Source organism: Python bivittatus, unplaced genomic scaffold (genome assembly GCF_059951505.1).
Source record: "Python bivittatus isolate LINGU-HERP-01145 unplaced genomic scaffold, Pbiv_v1 ctg000700_np1212, whole genome shotgun sequence".
Classification (NCBI taxonomy): domain Eukaryota; kingdom Metazoa; phylum Chordata; class Lepidosauria; order Squamata; family Pythonidae; genus Python; species Python bivittatus.
In genome coordinates this window covers 26953287-26973580 of record NW_028277098.1, presented here as the reverse complement: position 1 = coordinate 26973580, position 20294 = coordinate 26953287, and the positions used below count along the sequence as shown (strand labels likewise).

The 20294-nt window shown below is 38.4% G+C and overlaps 1 protein-coding gene across 1 annotated transcript in view; it reads left to right on the top strand.

Moving 5' to 3' along the window:
• Nucleotides 1-20294, top strand: part of LRRC8C (leucine rich repeat containing 8 VRAC subunit C) — a 40022-nt gene that overhangs the window by 6505 nt on the left and 13223 nt on the right. The window contains exon 2 of the mRNA XM_088153340.1: nucleotides 13157-13298. Coding sequence (XP_088009466.1) covers nucleotides 13161-13298 — 138 coding nt within the window. The 5' untranslated portion in view covers nucleotides 13157-13160. The remainder of the gene's footprint in view (nucleotides 1-13156; nucleotides 13299-20294) is intronic.

Below are 20294 nucleotides of genomic sequence, written 5' to 3'. Positions count from 1 at the left end.
CCTTTGCCTTTCTGTGAAAATTCCAGGGAATTCTTAGAGAAAAATGCATTACAATGGCTTGGATAAAAGCCTGACACCTATGAATTTCTGCAAGCTTTCCTATTTATGCTTGGGCAGTGAGAAAACTGGTATAAAAGTGTGATTCCAGTGTAACATTTGCTGATTGCAGAATTATCATTTCAAGAGCTCCATGAATAGATGTTTGTTGGATTTGGTGAGCTCCATAATGTTTGGGTGGAATGTCTTATTAGCTGTATTTTATATAGCTCTTATATCCTACAAAAGAAATTTGTTAAGACTCTGTTCCAATGCAGTTATTTTGAGTACAGGTAGCCCTTGCTTACTGTCTGCTCATTCAGCAAATGTTCAGAGTTTCAACAGTGCTTAAAAAGTAGCTTTACGGTGGATCCTCAAACTTGTGTGGCCATCACAGCATCTCTGTGGTCACGTGATCGCAATTTGGGCACTTGGCAACTGGCACACATTTACAACAGTCGCTGCATCCCATGGTCACATGATCACCATTTGTGACCTTCACAGCCAGCTTCTGACAAGCAAAGTCAGTGGAGAAGCCACCAGGAAGTCACAAGTCACAGTCACATGACATTGCACCTAACGACCGAGGGTGATTCATTTAACAACTGCAGCCAGAACTGACATTGTAAGTCGAGTGTAGTCACCTGATTTTCACTTTAACACCACATCACTTAGCAATGGAGTTGCCAATCCCAATTACAGTCTGTAAATGTGGACTACCTGTATGTTTATTCCCAGGATAATTTTTTTAAAGGAACTGTAAAAGGAATGAGGTTTTACTAATAGTGGTGTCCAGGGCTATAAAGATAATTATGTTAGTCACACCCCATGTTGCTCACTGTATTTAGAGGGCAAATTTGTAAATTTTTTCCACTGAGACTCTAAGAGACTGAGAACCTAGTGCTGTATGTGAACCCAGCCAGTAGTTTGGTTCTGGACAGAAAATTAAAATCCATTTAAAATAATATTTCCAGTTCTGGTTTGGGAGCAAGCCATAGTTTTTTTGGCTAACTTGCATTGCTTAAGCAAGAGAAGGTAAGAAAAAAGGGTCTGTGTGAGACCCTGGCACATTTTTATCTCCCAGAACATACATGATGTAGTTGAAAAGCAAGAAAGTTGTATGTACATCTCCCAGGTCATCTCCCAGGTATATTCTGATGAAGCTAACTTGGTTGGAACTGTGCACAGAGGTATTTTGGACCATTTGAATCAGCCTAACTACAGTAGTTCAAAGTATTCCACTTGAATCACAAGTACGAGTACCTATTCTGGGTTTTTGCTGAGCAGACAGGGAATCAAATTTGCTCTCACTGGAAGTGTGCATAGTGATAAAGGCTTCTTTCTGCAGCTTATCTTTAGCTTTTGGTTATGACTTCTGGCAATATGATATTCTGGAAGGGCATTGATTGCCACTCCTATTGTGAGTTTGTTAGAGTGGTAGTTCTGCACATAATGAAGCATCTGAAAAAAGTCAATCCTTTAAGTCAAGAATTTCAGCAGCTTAATTTTAGACAAGGTAGTAAATGATAAATTGTTACAGGAAGCAGTTCTCTTCTGGTGTTGGGATGCAGGGGTGGGGATCTTTTTCTGTGTGTGTTGTGTGGGGCGGGGATTAAGCCTTAAATTCTGGCTGGCTTATATCCTTGATCATAAACACGTTGCTTGGAATAAGTTCCATAAAGAAGCCAGAGGAGTAGCAGTATAATTCTCTGTACACCTACCTGGGAATAAATGCCAAGAAAACCAGTGGGAGTTGCTTCTGAGTAAACACACATAGGAGGCTTGCAGAGTGAGGCTCCATTTCTATCCCTCAGCACAGTATGTCCAAGAACACGTGATGCTTTACAGGACCTAAATACAATTATTAAAATCCCACTGAAATCCCCATTAAGATTTGGATAAACTGGGTTTGGAGTATGTGTGCATGTGCATGCACGTACATACGCACACATTTCATTAAATTATGAGTTATGTCAGTTAATGTTACTTGGAATATTTTTCAGTTACTAAATATTTTACCAAAGACAGTATCCAGCACAGCATTTACTTAACTACCCATCTACCTTACCATTTCAATTCTATTTTTCCACAAATTTTTAAGACTATCAATACATTCAGCATAAATAATTAATTTTGATTATGTTGTCTGAAAAAAATAGCTTAAATTGTTCTTTTCTTCAGTGTTTTCATCCTTTACCTAGTTAGAGCTATCTTGATTGTGTCCCACATTCTTTTCCTACTTCTTGAATTAGATTATATGAGCTACATGGAATGAAGGCATGTTTACGTTGAAAGCAGAGGTCACAAAAAACATTTAACAGAGAAAGCCATTAAGTAACTAATCAAACATAACCTCCATCCCCAATTCAGTCAGACATTCTCCCAGGAAAGGGAGAATCTTCTCTGGGTTACAGCTTCAGCTTCTTGAAGTGATGCACTCTTTCAGAATGAGAAAAACCTCATAACTGTATAACAATGCAATCCTATCTATATTGACCTGGAAGTAAATTCCACCATATTGAATGCAGCCTATTAAGAAGTCAATATTCATAGGAAATGGATTTTAGGAATTGTAATCAACAAGGTTGTTTTGCTATCCAGTAGCACTGATGTTTACAACAGGTAACTGCTCAGCGCTTGAGGATTTACCTTTTTCTATCAGCTGTGGCCCTTATGACCCAGTTGGTCTTAGCAGGGTCTTAAAACCCTTTGTGTAAACTTGGGGATGAGGAATAATAGTGGCTACCAGAACAAGATAAGGGTAAGAAAATTATCTCCATTAACTTTCCTCTATCAACTTGCCACAAAATCACTTTAAATTATAATAGTATGCTAAATTTCAGTCTTCTTCATTTTTTGTATATCTTTAAATTTTTGTCTGTCTCTTCCTCTGCATTTTACTTCTGCTTTGTTTTCACTGTCTTTTAATGTTTAAAGTATTAAAACAAAAGAAAATCCTATAAAGCTATTATAAACAATGCATAAATTAAAAAGAGTAAAACATAACCTTGGGCACTGTTTGAAATGTTCCCAGTGTTTTAATTATCTGTAACTTTATGAGGTGTCACATACTGAATTATTAGAATAATAAGAAAAGTAGTAGATTGAAGCTACTTAGCATCACACCCATTACAATAATGCTGGTTTCTACACAGTTCAGTAGTGTTTTGGAGCTTTGGGTCTCAGACAGTATAACCCACATCTGCTTTGTATATCATACTAAGCTATGGATTATATTTACCATGGTTTACATAATAAGCTACAATTTTCTGGATTCAAATAACATGGTGAGCCATAAACTGTTGTTTACAACCACAGCAATAGGTTTCAAAGAATAAGATATGCCAGAATTGAACAGACCACCAGTCAGATGAGGAATGTATGTTTGATCCCTCCCTTCATTCACCTTCCCTATTTTAACTCTTAAAAGGTGGAATGTGGCAGAATTAAAGATGAGGAATCTGTGACCAGAAGTCACAGCTATTTCCAATAGCAGGTCCATAGATGAAACAGAACAGAAACTCACATCAGTTGGAGGCATGATGAATGAGAAAATTGTAGCAACTGATTTTTATTAAAGGATGGTGTGTTTATGAAAAAAAAATAGGCCTGTGGATAGTTGCTACATTGGGTGGCTTTTTGGACAGCCTACACAACATGCCATGTCAAGCTATCCTCCTAATACATTTGGAGAAAGCTGCTTTAGAAATGCTAAATTAGAGGTACCATAATTGAGTTTTTCTATTTAGAAATGTTCCCCAACCTGGTGTCTGCAGTTTTGTTGCAGTCCCAGACTACAGTCCCAGAACTTTCAGTGCTTGCAGATAATTGTGAACGTTGTAATTCAAACTTATTTGGAGAGCAACAAATTGGGTGTAATAGTTAAGATCTTAGACTGAGGAGACCGAGGTTCAATTCTTTCTTAATTATGGAACTTACCAGATGACTTTGAGCCTATTATCACCTCTCAGCTCAGTCTTCCTTCTAGATTTGGTATTGTGAAGCTGCAATAATAACAAACATCATGTAGATTTGGGCTACAACCTTATACATTTTCTGTGCATAAATTCATTCTAACTCAGTTGGACTTACTCCCGAGTACCTAAATAAGATTACACCGTTCTTCTGAATTCTGGAGGTCAGATTTCTTTTTAAGAAAATAAATGCCTAAGATGCATTTGATCCCTGAAGTACTATTTTATTAGTCTATGTGTGTAAAGGCTGCTGTTTGCTGAGAAATGCTGCAGGCAAGTTGTAAAAGTCTTCTTGTTTGGCAGGGCAGACATAAAGTAGAATACATCCTTTATATAAAAACCCATGTTTCAGGGAATCAGCCATACCCCTCCTTAGCTCTGTGTGATCTTAAACTAACATTTCTGATGAGGGAAGGTCTTGATAGAAAGTTCTTTTGATTTTGAAATACACCAGTTAAACTGCATCTATACAGGATAATGTCTGGACAAATCAGCTAGATGTGTAGTAGGTTTGATTTCCAGTTCAAAGGAGTTCATCATTTGCAACTAGATTCAGGTACTAGTTAATGTGAGCAGGCATTGTGATATAAATTTAAGGACTTCAATTGTGGAAATCTGTGTATGTTGGTGTTTGTCAACAGAAAGTTTATTAAGTGACCTGGCTTTAATCTGTCATCCCTGGATGCAAGCACAGAGTCTGCTTGGGAGTTTATAGCTAACATGCACCTGATCCAAAGTTACCTTTGGTCCAACAAATGGCCTGGGAGTAATGTCACACTTTGGACCTGGTTTTTATCTTGGGGCAGTGGCAATGTGATCTGGAGTTGGGGAATATTATCATCAGTCCCTTGTCATTGACAGATTATTCCCTATTGGATTTGGAGTTCTATGAGGCTGCAGCCCACCAGAGGGACATAGGACCTATTTGATCAATCTGCCCCAGGCTGCTGGGAGACTGCATGAGGTTTCAGAGGGAGCATGGGCTTGTTCCTAGGTCTCTGGCATATAGTTTGACTGAAGTTTTAGTCACCATTTGGAACAAGAGGGCAACATTGGTCTTGGACTGGATTACACCTGTGTGAACTCTCTATGCACATGGATCCTAGAGGGCTCCTGGTTTTCAGAGGAACTATGAGTGAAGAAGTGGTAAAAGAGATGCCTAGAGCATCACTGGAGGAAAACAAAGAATGAACCCAACCAAACATGGGTAAAGGCATATGTTAGGCATTACCTCATGGCAAGGGTAACAAGGGTACTTATTGCATCTGTGGAGAGCTACCCAGAGGCTCTGTTTAAGGTGACCAGTCACCTGAATAAGGAGTAAGGAGAGGTTGGGGAATACTTGCAGAGCCAAGTAAGGATTACACTAAGCATCTGTCAGATAAAGTTACTTGGATTTGCTCATTCTAGCTGTATGAGTCTTACAGAGGACTCTGAGGTGCTGTCTTGCCTGATTATCTAGGAAGAGTTTGAACCTGCTACTCCTGATTGACAGGGTCCTCAGAGCTGGGAGTGCTTTAGATCCATGTCCCTCCTTGTTGGTTAAGACCTCCTTGGAGGTAACAAGTGGTTAATGCTTCTTTGTGGGAAGGAGTAATGCCATCTGCTTTGAATCCCCCCTCTAGTCAAGAGTCTATTGCTGGACCCAATGGAACTGGACAATTTCTGTCTACTCTCAAAAAGTTAGCTTACAACTCCAGAGGAAGTAGATTATCTGAACTCTTTTTAGTCGGGATCCAGACATGGTTATAACACTGAGACTGCATTGACCTTGCTTACTGATTACCTTTGGTGGGCTAGGGATGGAAGTAGTGCATCCATCCTGGCTCTCCTTGATCTCTCAGTGGCCTTCAACATTATTGATCGTGGTATCTTTCTGGACAGGTTCAAAGGATCGGTAGTGGGAGGTATGGTGCTGAAGTGGCACTCCTCTTTTCTTCAGGATCAGTTCCAGTCAGTGTTTGGGGTGGGGGATTGAGCCTGAGTCCCCTTTTTTTGCAAAGTTCCTCAGGGCTATATTCTCTCCTCACTCCTATTTAACATCTACACAAAGCTGCTGGGGGAGGTCATCTGTTGACATGGGGTAAGATTGTATATATCTTCCCTAGGATGACCAGATAATGCTGTTGAAGTTCTTTCTGAGTGACTGGATTGTGTAGGGGTCTGGATGGGGAAGAACAGGCTTCAGTGGGTTTTGAGGCCCCCTGGACTGGAAGCTTTCCATCTTTAGCTCTGAATGGGGCTGCACTTCCCTAGACAGAGCTGGTGCACAATTGTGGGTGTCTGCCTAACTCACAATTCCCATTTGAGGAGCAGGTGGCAGTTGTGGCTAGGGGGATTGGACAGGCTCATTTATATTGTGCCCATTTATGGACTAGGAGACCCTACTCACAGTAACTCATGCCTTAGTCACCTCCCATTTTAGATTACTATAATGCACTCCACATGGGTCTGCATTGAAGAACATTCAGAAGTTGCATTTGGTCCAGAATGTAATGCTGCAGGCAGTTTTGGGCATTCCACAGTACACCCATCCCGGGTGCAATTGAAGGTGCTGGTTATCACCTATAAAGCCCAACATGACATAGAGACAAGTTATTTGCAGGACTGCTTCCCTGCAATTGTTCCTGCTCACCCACCAGAACATGGAGGCTTCGTATGCTCCAGGTCCCTTCTATTATGAAATATCAGTATTTGGGCTGAAAAGTTAAATCAGCCTGCTAGTGGGTTTGTTTTGTTATCTACACTGATTGGAAATAGACTGATTTTTAGACTTTGGGTGCATATTATATTATGTTTTGATTTGATTTCATCCTGTCTGTACCACCTAAGAGCTACTTATGTGAAATGGGGGAGGGGAATAAATATATACATAATATTACACCCCATTCCTGCCTCCTGGTAATCTTCATAATAGCTTGTGGATAGGTTATTTTTGAGAGATGATGATGCCCTGTGCGATTTTAAGTGCAGATTTGAATTTGGGATTCTCTCATTCTAGCCTAGTTCTCTTTCTTTTTAATATGTTTCTTCATGAGTCTTGATTATCTAAAAGAATTCTTTGTAACTTCTGGTATCCTGAATATGTAAGATGACTAATGCAGAAGATGAAGTGGATGTTGTCAAGTGCTTAAATGTTTCTGGCTTTTATACTAATTTTTTGTGTGCAAGGTTTCACCAATGCATGATATAAGGTAATACTTCAAGTATGGAAGGAAATATCCAGATCAGCAAATTGCCATGATGGTATGATTTGTTTAAAAGGCTGTTCAAACAGTTGGTGTGAAAAGAACATGTGATGTCACTGGAATATTCTAGAATCTTTGGACAATGCTTTGCTCTGCAAGCCAAATGAGATGTGTCATGAGGCTTTGCAGTATTCAGATGCTAGAACTGAGATTAAAGATGTTTCTTTTTGGCATCCTAAGGGAAAAAATGTGGCATGTTGGCTTAAAAATGGGTAATATGAGATATTAAGCTGATCTTTAAACACATTTTTGAAAGCTTTCCAGTTTCTTCCAACAAATTTCTGTACTTTAAGCATTTAGATTCTGTGTCACTTAATGGTGATATTTTTAAACTGTGGAATGTTCTAGTTATCATCAACAAAAGAATGGGTTGCTCATCAAAGATATGACAAGTTGGCAAAAAACATACAAGTTTGTAAAATAAGATGGCCTTGCCAGCGTTTGTCATCCCACTCTGAACAAAAAATGCTTGCAAAACCTAACACTGTTTCTTATATTCATCTCCCCACAGAACTACTTCAATCATATTAGTAAATAGTATTATTTGGCTCTACTGTAGAATGAGCCAGAAATACTAAAGAGGGAAAAAAAGAATAAACATTTTGCTAAATTAAGCAGATCCAGAAGTTAAATTGTGTTAGATTAAGGGTAACAACAACAGAAAATTGCAATTGCAAACAAGAAGTAATAGTTTTAGTTTTACTAAGTAAAATGGTAAATAAATAACTAGTAGTTTTTAGTAGTTAGTAAATAAATAGTAAATAAATAACCAGTTTTATCAGTGTAAACTGTGCTACAGCATCTAAAACCACAACTGAGGCTATGCTGTGCATGTTAAAAGGCCCTAGGTTCTCAATCCATAATATACTAAATAATGCATTAAGCAAATAAGAGCTGACATGAAATGCTAATCCATAAAACAGCCTGTCAAAACTAACTAAGCTTAGCATGTTGTATAAATGCAACATCTAAATTTTATCTGCCTGGTTAAGTGTGTTGTGTGAACACTGCCAGTGACAAATAACATTTACAAGGTTACAATTCTCATCCCTGATTTAGAGGTATATGTCAGGTCTTTAGCTATTGGTACTACCACTTGGTTATCACCAATTTAAATTCACTTGAAACATTGGAATCCTTGGCTATCACACATAAGTTTTACTGTACAGTAGGTCAGTTCCATAAATTTTTAAAACAAGGCTCTCTGATTCCATAATTAAGATAAATGCTTTTTAAGATTAATACAGGAAGCCATTCTGAGTGCTGCTCTTGGTGACTTTTCCAGTTGACACTGTGAATTATAAATCAACGTGCACATTATGTATAGGACTGTAAACTGAGTTTGTTTTGTATTAATAAAAAAATAGAGGAGTATTGTGACATAATAATATTGCATTGACTGGTTCATTATGGACTTAGCCATGTGGTATTAGTACTGTAGCCTTAGCCTTAGTACTGTATAGCATTTGTAACTGATTTGGTAGGGAGTCCTGAAAGAAATCCAAGCATTTGGTTTGATATGTATCTTCTGAAAAATAAACCAGATGCTGAGACAAAGAAGGATCTGTATTTAGTGAACACTTTTCTTGCTTATTACAGTAAGTGATCCTTCCTTGTCTTACAAAACAAACCTAAAGATGAAAAAAGGAGTCCTGGGCAGGAAATAAATCTACATCACAAGAAGCAACAAAGATGTTTACTTCAAGCTGTAATCTAGTTATTTGCCTTTTAATAACCAATTGTACAAGTTTCTAAGAAACTTAGCTAATTTCTGTACTGGTGATTTATAGTGGCTTCACAGCACCACCCAACCATTACTGAAGTGATATAAAGCCTGGCTTCATTGTTGTTATGTTGGCGCAATAGTTGGACAACTGTAGGAGATGCTATAAATCCTTAGTGTGGAAATCACCTTTGTGTGAGCTATCAATGTGATTATAAATGTATCTGTTCAAAAATAAGACTAATTGTAGCTGTAATACTAAAACAGTTGGAGAGTATTTGGTTAGGAAAGGCAGACCGACCTAAGAGGTGGGATAGCAATGAAGAATGGTTGGGCAGCAAACCACCACAAATGCCTTCCAATACCAGCTTTAATACAAATAGGAAGACCAGAAATTCCAGTTGCATTTTATTTTTGCTGGAGTGTGCCCTAGTGTAAACCAAAAGGAATAAATGCTTTATCAACATTGCTACATTTCACTTTAAAGTAATTGGCTGTCATTTAACAGTTAGCTTTCAAAAGCACAGAATAATCAACCAATCTGTTGAAACAATGAATCATGTGGCATTTCTATTACTGGACCACACTATTTCAGATTGCTTATATGCAGAACTATCATGCATTCACACACAGTAGACAGAAAAAATGGATAATAAAAAGACTCTAACCTTTTCCTTCACATTCTGGTTTTTTTTGGTCTGAAGGAACATTTTGTAATGTAATCTCCCTACCTGCTGCCTAAAGTCTTAGAGTCAAAATCCCAAAGAACTCACTACTTCATTTGTGGTTTTAATTATGCCCCCCAGTATTATATCAGCTCAAAACTTTGTGTTGATTCAAAAATTTCCACTTCCTCAAATTAGCAACTGTTCCCAGATGGCCTTTCTGAAATCAGTTCAGGCATTAAGCCAGATCCATAAGAAGTAATGGCTTTGCAGATCATTCAGGGAAGCTTGCATTTATAAGTCTTTCTGTACAAATGATATATGGTGGCGCCACTATGCTCTGGGTACACAAATTTGACAGAGTCCTCATGATGTGGCCAACAGTTTGTATTGTGTCCCTGTGCTATGATTTTTTGTGCTGTGCAAAATTTACATTTTCCTGAAAAAATGACATCGTGGGGTCCAACACACATAAGTTCCACAGTACTTCCCAAGTCTTCAGTACAATCTTTCTATGACAAATTGGAGGAGGTGGTTCCTACCACGCATCAAACAGGTATTCTCCATGCTTGTACCTGTCTTTGTCAATAATTTTCATCCTGCTACTTCCCAGGGATTTTGTTCATGGGCACTGTGTTCATATATTTTTGCTCATCATATTTTCAAATATCTAATGAGCAGAACACCATTTTCAGAGTATACCTTTTGAGTAGCTGTACAATAGCTACATGGATTATTAGGTGTGGTTGCAAAGTAACCCACTTCAAAATCCTTTCCAAATGAAGATCTTGATGTAGTATTTCAGGACTTTGATCTAATGAAAAATTGATTATCTTGGGGAAAGGAGAAAAGGGGGATTGTGCCAATTTCAACACCTACACAAGATCAGACGTAATGAGAATGGGAGCTTCAAAGTAAGGGAACAAACAGCTAACCATGGTTTGGTCAACTTTTGACCTGTCAAGATCCCAGCGTATCTCACTTATTGGATAGAAGGCATGTAAATCAGGACAGCAGTGGTACTATGGGCAACCCAACAGAAACTCAAATCCATTTTTGTGCCAGTCCATCCAAAACGGTATAATATAGTGTAATGACTATGTGTAAGAGCTGAGGTTATGAAGGCAGGAACCAGTGGTTCATAGGCTAGAGATTGGCTTTAATATCTCATCCATCTTCCCAGGCCATCAAGCACCCTCTCATTTTAGAAAGGTGGAAAAAGAAGCCTAGAGTTTAAACCTGGAATATAGATAAACTTCTGGCTTCTTTGCATTGCAGTAAATATTCATCTGTTGTGGTTGCTGTTTCATTCTTGTCTGCAGTAAAGAGACTAGTCTAGCTAAGTTGTATCTGGGAGTCTTCTGCCAAGCCTAGCTGAAAGCTAAATTAAGGATTTAGTGTCTGGAGACCTGAGGTTTACTGCTGAACCTAGGTATAAAGTCTGACAGCTTGGACTCATCTGAAAGAGTTCTGTAACAGTACTGTGGTAACAAAAAGGAAATACATATATAGGAACAGTTAATAATGCAGTTTAGCTTGAAGCAAACAGAGGATACATCAGCTCTACTTGAGTTTAGTTCCATTCCTAGAATTTTATTTTGATACAAGAGCCTTTTCTCTTATTCTGTCTTCTTTCTGATCAGCTTTGTGACTGCAACTGAACCTGTTTTAATCTCAAAGCCTCACCCAAGAATAATTCCTATGAGTTGCTAGCACGCAGTAGATAAATGAATTAACTTCCACTATATCCTGGTACACAGGCCATCTGGATCTTCTGAAATCCAACATAGACATTCATTATTCAATGAATACTGTCTTTACTACATCTTTGGTGATCTTACAGCTTTTCTTTATTTATGTGATGAAGGACAATTAGAAAAAAAATAGAATTCAAAGATGAGACTGTTTTAGAATAAAGACAGATATGCGCGTGTACCTCATTATTCACATCCATTTGAGTGGTCTATCCTGATTTAAGCCCATTACCAGACCTTTAATTAACAAACACTAAATATGTTTCTGGTTCTGTTTACTCAGTTGGGGAGTTGAGTGTAATGTCATCCTGGAAAAAAAATCATGAAGATTCAAGCTAATTGGGAAAAATGCAACATTTGTACCATAAAAGAAACCTGCCTTTTTTCTATATAGCTGATTCTGTCAGAAAACACGGTGAAATTTACAAATGGGCAAATTTATATGCGGTTTAACTTGATCCATACCAAAGGTTTTAGACTGGTAGATTTTAAAAATAACAGCTGAGGATGAATATAGGAAGGTTGAAAGCAAAGCTGGAAGAAATGATATGGTTGTTTGTTTCTTGATGAGAATAAACCACTACGTGTGTTTCTTGGATTGAGGTCTAAGAATTACTTTTTGGGGAGCGATTGGAGACTAAGAAATTCACAATTCTTTCATTCAACTCCTTTCTCTTGAATGTGCATACGTTGACTGTGTCTAACCTGTAATATGGTTAGCCTAGCTGGCTTAGCATTTTGAGTGAATGCAGCCATTGTGGTTTGAAAAACACAATTTAAAACTTAGTTTTCTGTTTGAGCACAGACAGCTGTGGTTTATTCAAACTGTGGTTTAATGGTTAGAGAGAGAGAGTTGATCCAAAGCTTTTATTCTCTTGGCTCCTTTCTCTTTGCCCTTTCTCAGTCATCAGTCATATTTCCGAAGCTCTCTTTTAATCTCCCTTCCTCTCTATCTTAACCAACTGTCCCTTATGTTCCTGATTTGTCTTCTTCCTGTATAGCTGTCATCACTGGGCAAGAATAGTCTGGGGCTTTCCCCATTGCTGATTTAAATTGCTATTCACTCATTGGCAGAAAAGAACTGGCATAAAAAATTGCTGCCCCTGTTGCAGAACCTTATCTAGCATTTATTGCTTCTGCTTTTGGCTTGCAACCAAAATGGCCAATAGAAGTCTTCCCAGTTAGGCTAGCACTTGATTCTGAAATGAGGTAATTCAGGCAGGTCTGGGGAGTGAAAACAGATTTAGAATTTATAAAAGTTAAGTAAGGAATAGAAGAAGCTGATGGCAGGCTAGTCAGACAGACTGGATTATTGATGTTCTGGTTAGTGATAGCTTGTCATAGAAAGAACATCCAGGATTGAGGGAGCATCTGATGAACTCCTTAAGAGGCTTTGAGCAATCAACCATTCCTGTAGGAGATCATGTGATCAGTAAGAAACTTGGGAAACAATACTACCATGGTTCTTCAAACTTCATGACTAGAGCATTGTTTCCTATCCTGGGTGCTCTCTTCATGCATACTCTTCAATGTACAGAATTCCCCAACCAACATGGCCACTGCTGAGAATTTCGGGAATTGAAATCCACACATCTGGAAGGTGCCAGGTTTTGAAGAATGTTGCCTAGACTATATGTATCATTTGCTAGGAATTTGCTAGGACTAAATAATGAAATAGAATAAAACAGTAATGCATATTTTTTCATATTAAAAAACCCTAACCATTTCACACATTCCCCCTTTTGCTGTTTTTCAGAACAATGATTCCTGTCACTGAATTCCGCCAGTTCTCTGAACAGCAGCCAGCCTTCCGTGTTTTGAAGCCATGGTGGGATGTATTTACAGATTATCTTTCTGTTGCCATGTTGATGGTTGGTGTGTTTGGTTGCACATTACAGGTAAATAAAGATTACAGCTAAAAACTAATACCATAGAAGCAGGTCTTTGAAGTGTCTCAGATTCCAAGTGTCAGTAAAAAGATTTAAGCTCATAGATACTAGCATTATTCGTTCATCCTGTTCAAGTAGCAAGAGAAAACATAGCAGATGAATTTGCACTTGTGTTACTCAGCTTTTGGAGCAGTGGGCTCCAAGATGACAAGGGGTCATTTAAGTATGTGATGAATCTTTGGCATAGTTATCTGGGCGTTCAAACAGGGGGTGCCCTCTTAGCATGTGCCCACACATTTGTAGTACAATGGGAAAGAATTCAAGCTTGAGGTCCCAGAGCCGTTTGCAGCTCCCCAAAGCTTTGTATGCAACCCCAACAACTCTCTAAAAATTGCTACCAGATTGTAATACAGTGTGACAGAAATGGGTACTTAATAAATACATGGGGAGTAAACATATGTTTTAATTTTATTTTGAATTAATTACATTAAATATAATTTTGTTTGTCCCTGTTCTTGTGTTGACTGAATGTGGCCCTTAGAATATAGATCAGAAGCTAAGTATGATTCACACTCTTGGTATGTGCTAATTCGGGAAAGGGAGGGACATAGCTTTTTCTTTTCTTTTCTTTTAAATTTATTTTTAAAAATACTTAAAGAATGAGACCAGAAAAAAAAAAGAGTTAGAAGGAAGGAGGGGAAAAGACTGTATTAAAGATTTATGAAAAAAAGTATGTAGGCGTTTACAAAATATTAAAAAGAAAAGGAAAAACATTCCACTGTTATTTTTACAAGTCACTTTAGATTGAAACAGATATAAAGATAATCACACAACAGTTTAGCATTTTAAGAACTAAGAGTCAGATAAAAACCGCCAAAATAATAAGAATTACCAAGAATTTCTAACTAATCTGAAACAGCCCATCCTTAACTTTATGGTTTTAAATTTACTAGACAGAAACTAGGTTTCAAAACTTTGTTGAAAGAAATCCAAATGTCAAGTGTGGCAGAAGACCATGCTCAGAATTATAGTCCATAAACAGTTTCCAAGTTAAATTACAGTGTCAGACTTAGTTTTTAGATATGCGGTTATTTTTGACATTGATGCATACTCCCAAAGTTTAATCTGCTAGTCCTCTAATGAAGGAATTGAATCTAACTTCCACTGAATATCTCAGCAGAGGCTATCATATATAAAGCCAACTCAGCAAACTTTATAGGAATACAAGGCTTAGTTATATAACAGAAAAACAAGTAGAAAAGGAAAGTCAGTATTTGAAATTTGTTTCATCATCTTCAAAATTTGCTGAGCTTTATGACATTGTCACCAGATAAGGAAGAACAGTCCACCCTGATTATTCTATTTCTAGCAGATTTTTTATTAAAAATTAATCCATTTTGGCAATCAACCCTGGAATAATATGCCAGTGAAAAAAAAATCTTATACCAGTTTTCTCTATGTGTAATATTTACGATAAATTTAATGTTTGCCTTCTATTAATGGAATCATAGAATCATAGGGTTGGAAGGGACCTTGGAAGTCTTCTAGTCCAACCCGCTGCCCAAGGCATGAGCCCTCATACAATCTCGGACAAATGGTCATCCAATCTTTTCTTGAAAACCTCCAGCGATGGAGCACCCACAACTCTGGGAGGCAAGCTGTTCCACTGCTTAATAGTTCTTACTTTCAGGAAATTCCTCCTTATTTCCAGGTTGGATCTCCCTCTGACAAGCTTCCACCCATTGCTTCTTGTCCCGCCCTCAGGTACTATGGAGAATAAATCAATGCCTTTTCCCTGTGGCAGCTTTTAAGTATTGGAAGACCGCTATCATGTCTTTTTTTCATTAAGCTAAACATACCTAGTTCCTTTAGCTGTTCTTCATAGGATTTAGCCTCCAGACCCTTTATCATTGTTGCTACTCTTCTCTGCACTCTTTCTAGGGCCTCAGCATCTTTTTTGTATTGTGGTGACCAGAACTAGACGCAGTATTCCAAATGTGGCCTCATCAGTGCATTGTAGAGCAGTTTTATCACTTCCATTGATATTTCCATTGTAATATATCAACTGTCCTATTTAAATTCTACATCCATTTAATCATGCAGTCATTGACGTGTTCAGTTTGTGAATCATATTTCATTAACAACTTATGTAGGAACCCTAATATATTCTGAGCCCTGCTTTATAAGCATTTCAAATTCAGTCAAATTTCTGAGTGTGCCACCTTGTTTTTGTAGTTTCTTTTGAACTATACTGCTTATTTGGAGATACTGAAACTACTGAGGCGTTGCTGTCCATTCCAAGGAGAAAGTCTCAAAAGATTTCATCCTTGTTTCATTAAAGGTTAAACCTTGCAATCTGTACAAAATTTTTCTCTCCACTGATCTATTTTTGTTAGCATAATCACCTTCATGAAAATAAATATTTAATATTGAGGTAAAAAAAGATAAACATGGGCTCATTCAATCTTAAAGTATCAGCTACTTAATTTTTTTCACATCTGTAAATATTAATGTGCTTATATACTATGTGCACATATAATATATGTGGAATATACTAATGGAAGTGTATAGACTTTAAGGGAAGTGTGGTGTGGCCTGATTGGAAGAGTTCTATGTGAATACAGTGGAATGCATTTGTGTCTCCTCCAATACATTCAAGAGGTGGAGATCATGGCTACTGGGATAAGGCTAAGCCCCTCCTATGCATTTTTTTCAACACATTGGAGAGGTTACCTGAAACCTTTTAGCCTGTAGGACTGATACGGTTTTGTTTACAGAAATCTAGGAAGGTGACCACATAGCAGAATAGCTGTGACAAAATGAATGCATTCTCCTTGAATCATCAGTTTGAGATTTACCGCTCTTTTTATTTCCCTGATGTTTTATAGCTGCCTTTAAGTTAATTGTTTGGGAGAGTATGCTTAATTGTTCATGTTTTTCAAACACTCTCCTATTGTTTCTACTGTTTGAGGGAGAAATTAAAATCTGGATCAAATTTAAAGCAGAGTTCTCCAACCGCAGAAGAGCTAGATGTGTTCAGATTGCAACTGCCGGAGGCCATGATGGCCAGGAATTTTAGGAGTTATAATTGCAGGTCATGACTGATTGGATAGTGCCTAATGGGTAAGGCTGTTCATTTAATGAGCCAAATTATTCCTTTGCATCTATTATGACTTACTGCTTCTTAAATATGAAATGTGAGGCAATATAGAGAGGCAACAGTCCTCCCAACTTGATGTTCTCTAGATGTTTACTTAAACCAACTTAGTTTTTGGCCATGCTCTCTGAAAATTATTGAAATTGAACTCTACTGTTTCTGGGAAAGAAACACACTGGCAAAGACTGTTCTGTACTTTTGAGTATATATAACTGAATACAGGAAGTAAAGAATATAGTCTTTTGAAGGTAATGTTCTGCAAATACAAAGACATCTAAATAATAAATCTTCCTTTTTTGCACCAACTGTTGTTGCTGACTTTGCCTTATACTGAAACATACAGTGGGGCAAAAAAGTATTTAGTCAGCCACCAATTGTGCAAGTTCTCCCACTTAAAAAGATGAGAGAGGCCTGTAATTTTCATCATAGGTATACCTCAATTATGAGAGACAAAATGGGGGGGGGGAAATCCAGAAAATCACATTGTCTGATTTTTAAAGAATTTATTTGCAAATCATGGTGGAAAATAAGTATTTGGTCACCTACAAACAAGCAAGATGTCTGGCTCTCACAGACCTGTAACTACTTCTTTAAGAGGCTCCTCTGTCCTCCACTCGTTACCTGTAGTAATGGCACCTGTTTGACCTTGTTATCAGTATAAAAGACACCTGTCCACAACCTCAAACAGTCACACTCCGAACTCCACTATGGCCAAGACTAAAGAGCTGTTGAAGGACACCAGAAACAAAATTGTAGACCTGCACCAAGCTGGGAAGACTGAATCTGCAATAGGCAAGCAGCTTGGTGTGAAGAAATCAACTGTGGGAGCAATAATTAGAAAATGGAAGACATACAAGACCACTGATAATCTCCCTCGATTTGGGGCTCCACGCAAGATCTCACCCCGTGGGGTCAAAATGATCACAAGAACGGTGAAAATCCCAAAAATCCCAGAACCACACAGGGGGACCTAGTGAATGACCTGCAGAGAGCTGGGACCAAAGTAACAAAGGCTACCATCAGTAACATGCTACGCCGCCAGAGACTCAAATCCTGCAGTGCCAGACGTGTCCCCCTGCTTAAGCCAGTACATGTCCGGGCCCGTCTGAAGTTTGCTAGAGAGCATTTGGATGATCCAGAAGAGGACTGGGAGAATGTCATATGGTCAGATGAAACCAAAGTAGAACGTTTTGGTCTAAACTCAACTCATTGTGTTTGGAGGAGAGAGAATGCTGAGTTGCATCCAAAGAACACCATACCTACTGTGAAGTATGGGGGTGGAAACATCATGCTTTGGGGCTGTTTTTCTGCAAAGGGACCAGGACGACTGATCCGTGTAAAGGAAAGAATGAATGGGGCCATGTATCGTGAGATTTTGAGTGAACACCTCCTTCCATCAGCAAGGGCATTGAAGATGAAACATGGCTGGGTCTTTCAGCATGACAATGATCCCAAACACACTGCCCGGGCGACGAAGGAGTGGCTTTGTAAGAAGCATTTCAAGGTCCTGGAGTGGCCTAGCCAGTCTCCAGATCTCAACCCCATGGAAAACCTTTGAAGGGAGTTGAAAGTCCGTGTTGCCCAGCGACAGCCCCAAAACATCGCTGCTCTAGAGGAGATCTGCATGGAGGAATGGGCCAAAATACCAGCAACAGTGTGTGAAAACCTTGTGAAGACTTACAGAAAACGTTTGACCTCTGTCATTGCCAACAAAGGATATATAACAAAGTATTGAGATGAACTTTTGATATTGACCAAATACTTATTTTCCACCATGATTTGCAAATAAATTCTTTAAAAATCAGACAATGTGATTTTCTGGATTTTTTCCCCATTTTGTCTCTCATAGTTGAGGTATACCTATGATGAAAATTACAGGCCTCTCTCATCTTTTTAAGTGGGAGAACTTGCACAATTGGTGGCTGACTAAATACTTTTTTGCCCCACTGTAGTTCTCCATATATTCCAGAGTGCTTCCCCTTTCTCTCTTATTGGAATTAGTTTCTATGGATAAAAATGAAGAAGTAGAGAAATCTGGGACATAACAAATTAGTTTTAATTAGTACAAACAGTATCCAAATGCTATATATGGCATTAAGTTGTTCTTATTCTCTCTTTCCTTCCACACATACTACATTCAAAGGACCTATCTGTCTTTCTTGAATTGGCAGTCAGTAGCAGTTATTTGCAAGACTGAAATTCTTGACTCTAAAGACCTGTATTCTTGGCTAGAGGCCTAGTGCTAACTAAGGTTCCTACTTCTGCCTTTTCCCAGTCAGTGTATGTAGTACCATGATCACAAGATGCCTTGCAAATTGTTTCCCAGAGGTGCATGAGATTATTTGTGGAAGTGGGAGGCACAAATACAACCATATAGAGAATAGGGGTAGAATTTGATAATCCTGTTTGGCAAAGTATAACGGGCCAAAATAGAAATGTTATTAAATGAAAACTCTGAACGTAAGGTCCTGGTGCCAGTGAACTTTACCTAGATTAGGGACCCAGGTGTTTTTTTCTGTGCTCTACCATGCTCCTCTGCCATAGGATACATCTGTTTGCCTTCTGCTGTGTTCAGCACGGCTATATTGGCAAGATACAGATTGCAGATACAATCTGAACAGGTATCAGGAAATACAGCAACAGCAGCATTGCACCATATCATGCAGTGCAATATGATACTTGATGATACTTCACATCAAGACTTAATGTGGCTTGCTTCATTTTGGCTTTGTAATTTGGGTTAATCCAACCATTATGGTTTATAAATCTCATTGAAATAAATACGCTAGAGTGTACAAATGTGTAAAACTCATAAAAATAGCAAGTAAGAATGCAAATGTTTGAATTTACACCCTGCCCATTACCTCTTCTACAAACAGAGCTGCTTTAGTGGCATAAATCTGTGAGTATTCAAATCATATCAGTAATTCAGACCAATGCGTAATTTGCAGTATCCTTATTACTGATAATGAGACTAATTGTTTAATATAAAGAATTATACCCTGCAGGGTACTGGGGTCCATGTCAGAGAATTTGAAAGCACCTGTATGATTTCAAACACACTGTAATTGGGAAATGTAGTTCTCTATTTACCTGAAAAGAATACTAGGGCTTCCCCCACCCTAATATTTTACCTTTAAGTCAACTTAAATTCAGAATCATCCTCTTTTTGATAAATATGGTAGTGCTTGGGGTCGGAGAGGTAGCACTGGGCTAAAGCCAAACCTTTGTTAGCCTAGAATCGGTGACATTTAAGCCACAACATGAGCAGTTTGACTTGTATGTTTCCTATAGGTAGATGGAGAATAGCTCATTTGTTCTGACCATTATGAGCCTGGGAAGGGCATGGAGCAATAGATCAAAGTGTAGATTACAGCTGTTCTTAATAGCTGTCAGCTTGGTCTTACAATGAGGTGGTACATGTCTCTTGCTGAAGCTAAGCAGGCCTGGCCCTTAAACTGCCAGGATTATAGGCTTCACGCTCTCCTTGAAATAAATGCAGGGTATAAGGATAATGAATACACAAATATATGCCCTTGTTGGAGGTTGAAGAGATGCCTATAACAACAGCCTGTGGCACCCATCTGGCCATTTTGACTGTAAAGAGAAGGCAGTATGATTTGCCTCCTCGTTGCTAAGTAACTACAGGACATAGTTTAGACACAGATTTCTCCCAGGCTGCTGGAATGCCCAGATGGGGAATGATACAGCTACAGAGGAGAAAGGGGCAAAGTTGCTGTTCATTTTAAAGCATTTAATCATCTGTGTCCAATTCTTCCCTTGGAAGTAAATTTGGGTGCCTTTTGAAATGCTAGATTTTATAAAGAGGGCCTTTGAGCGACTCATGC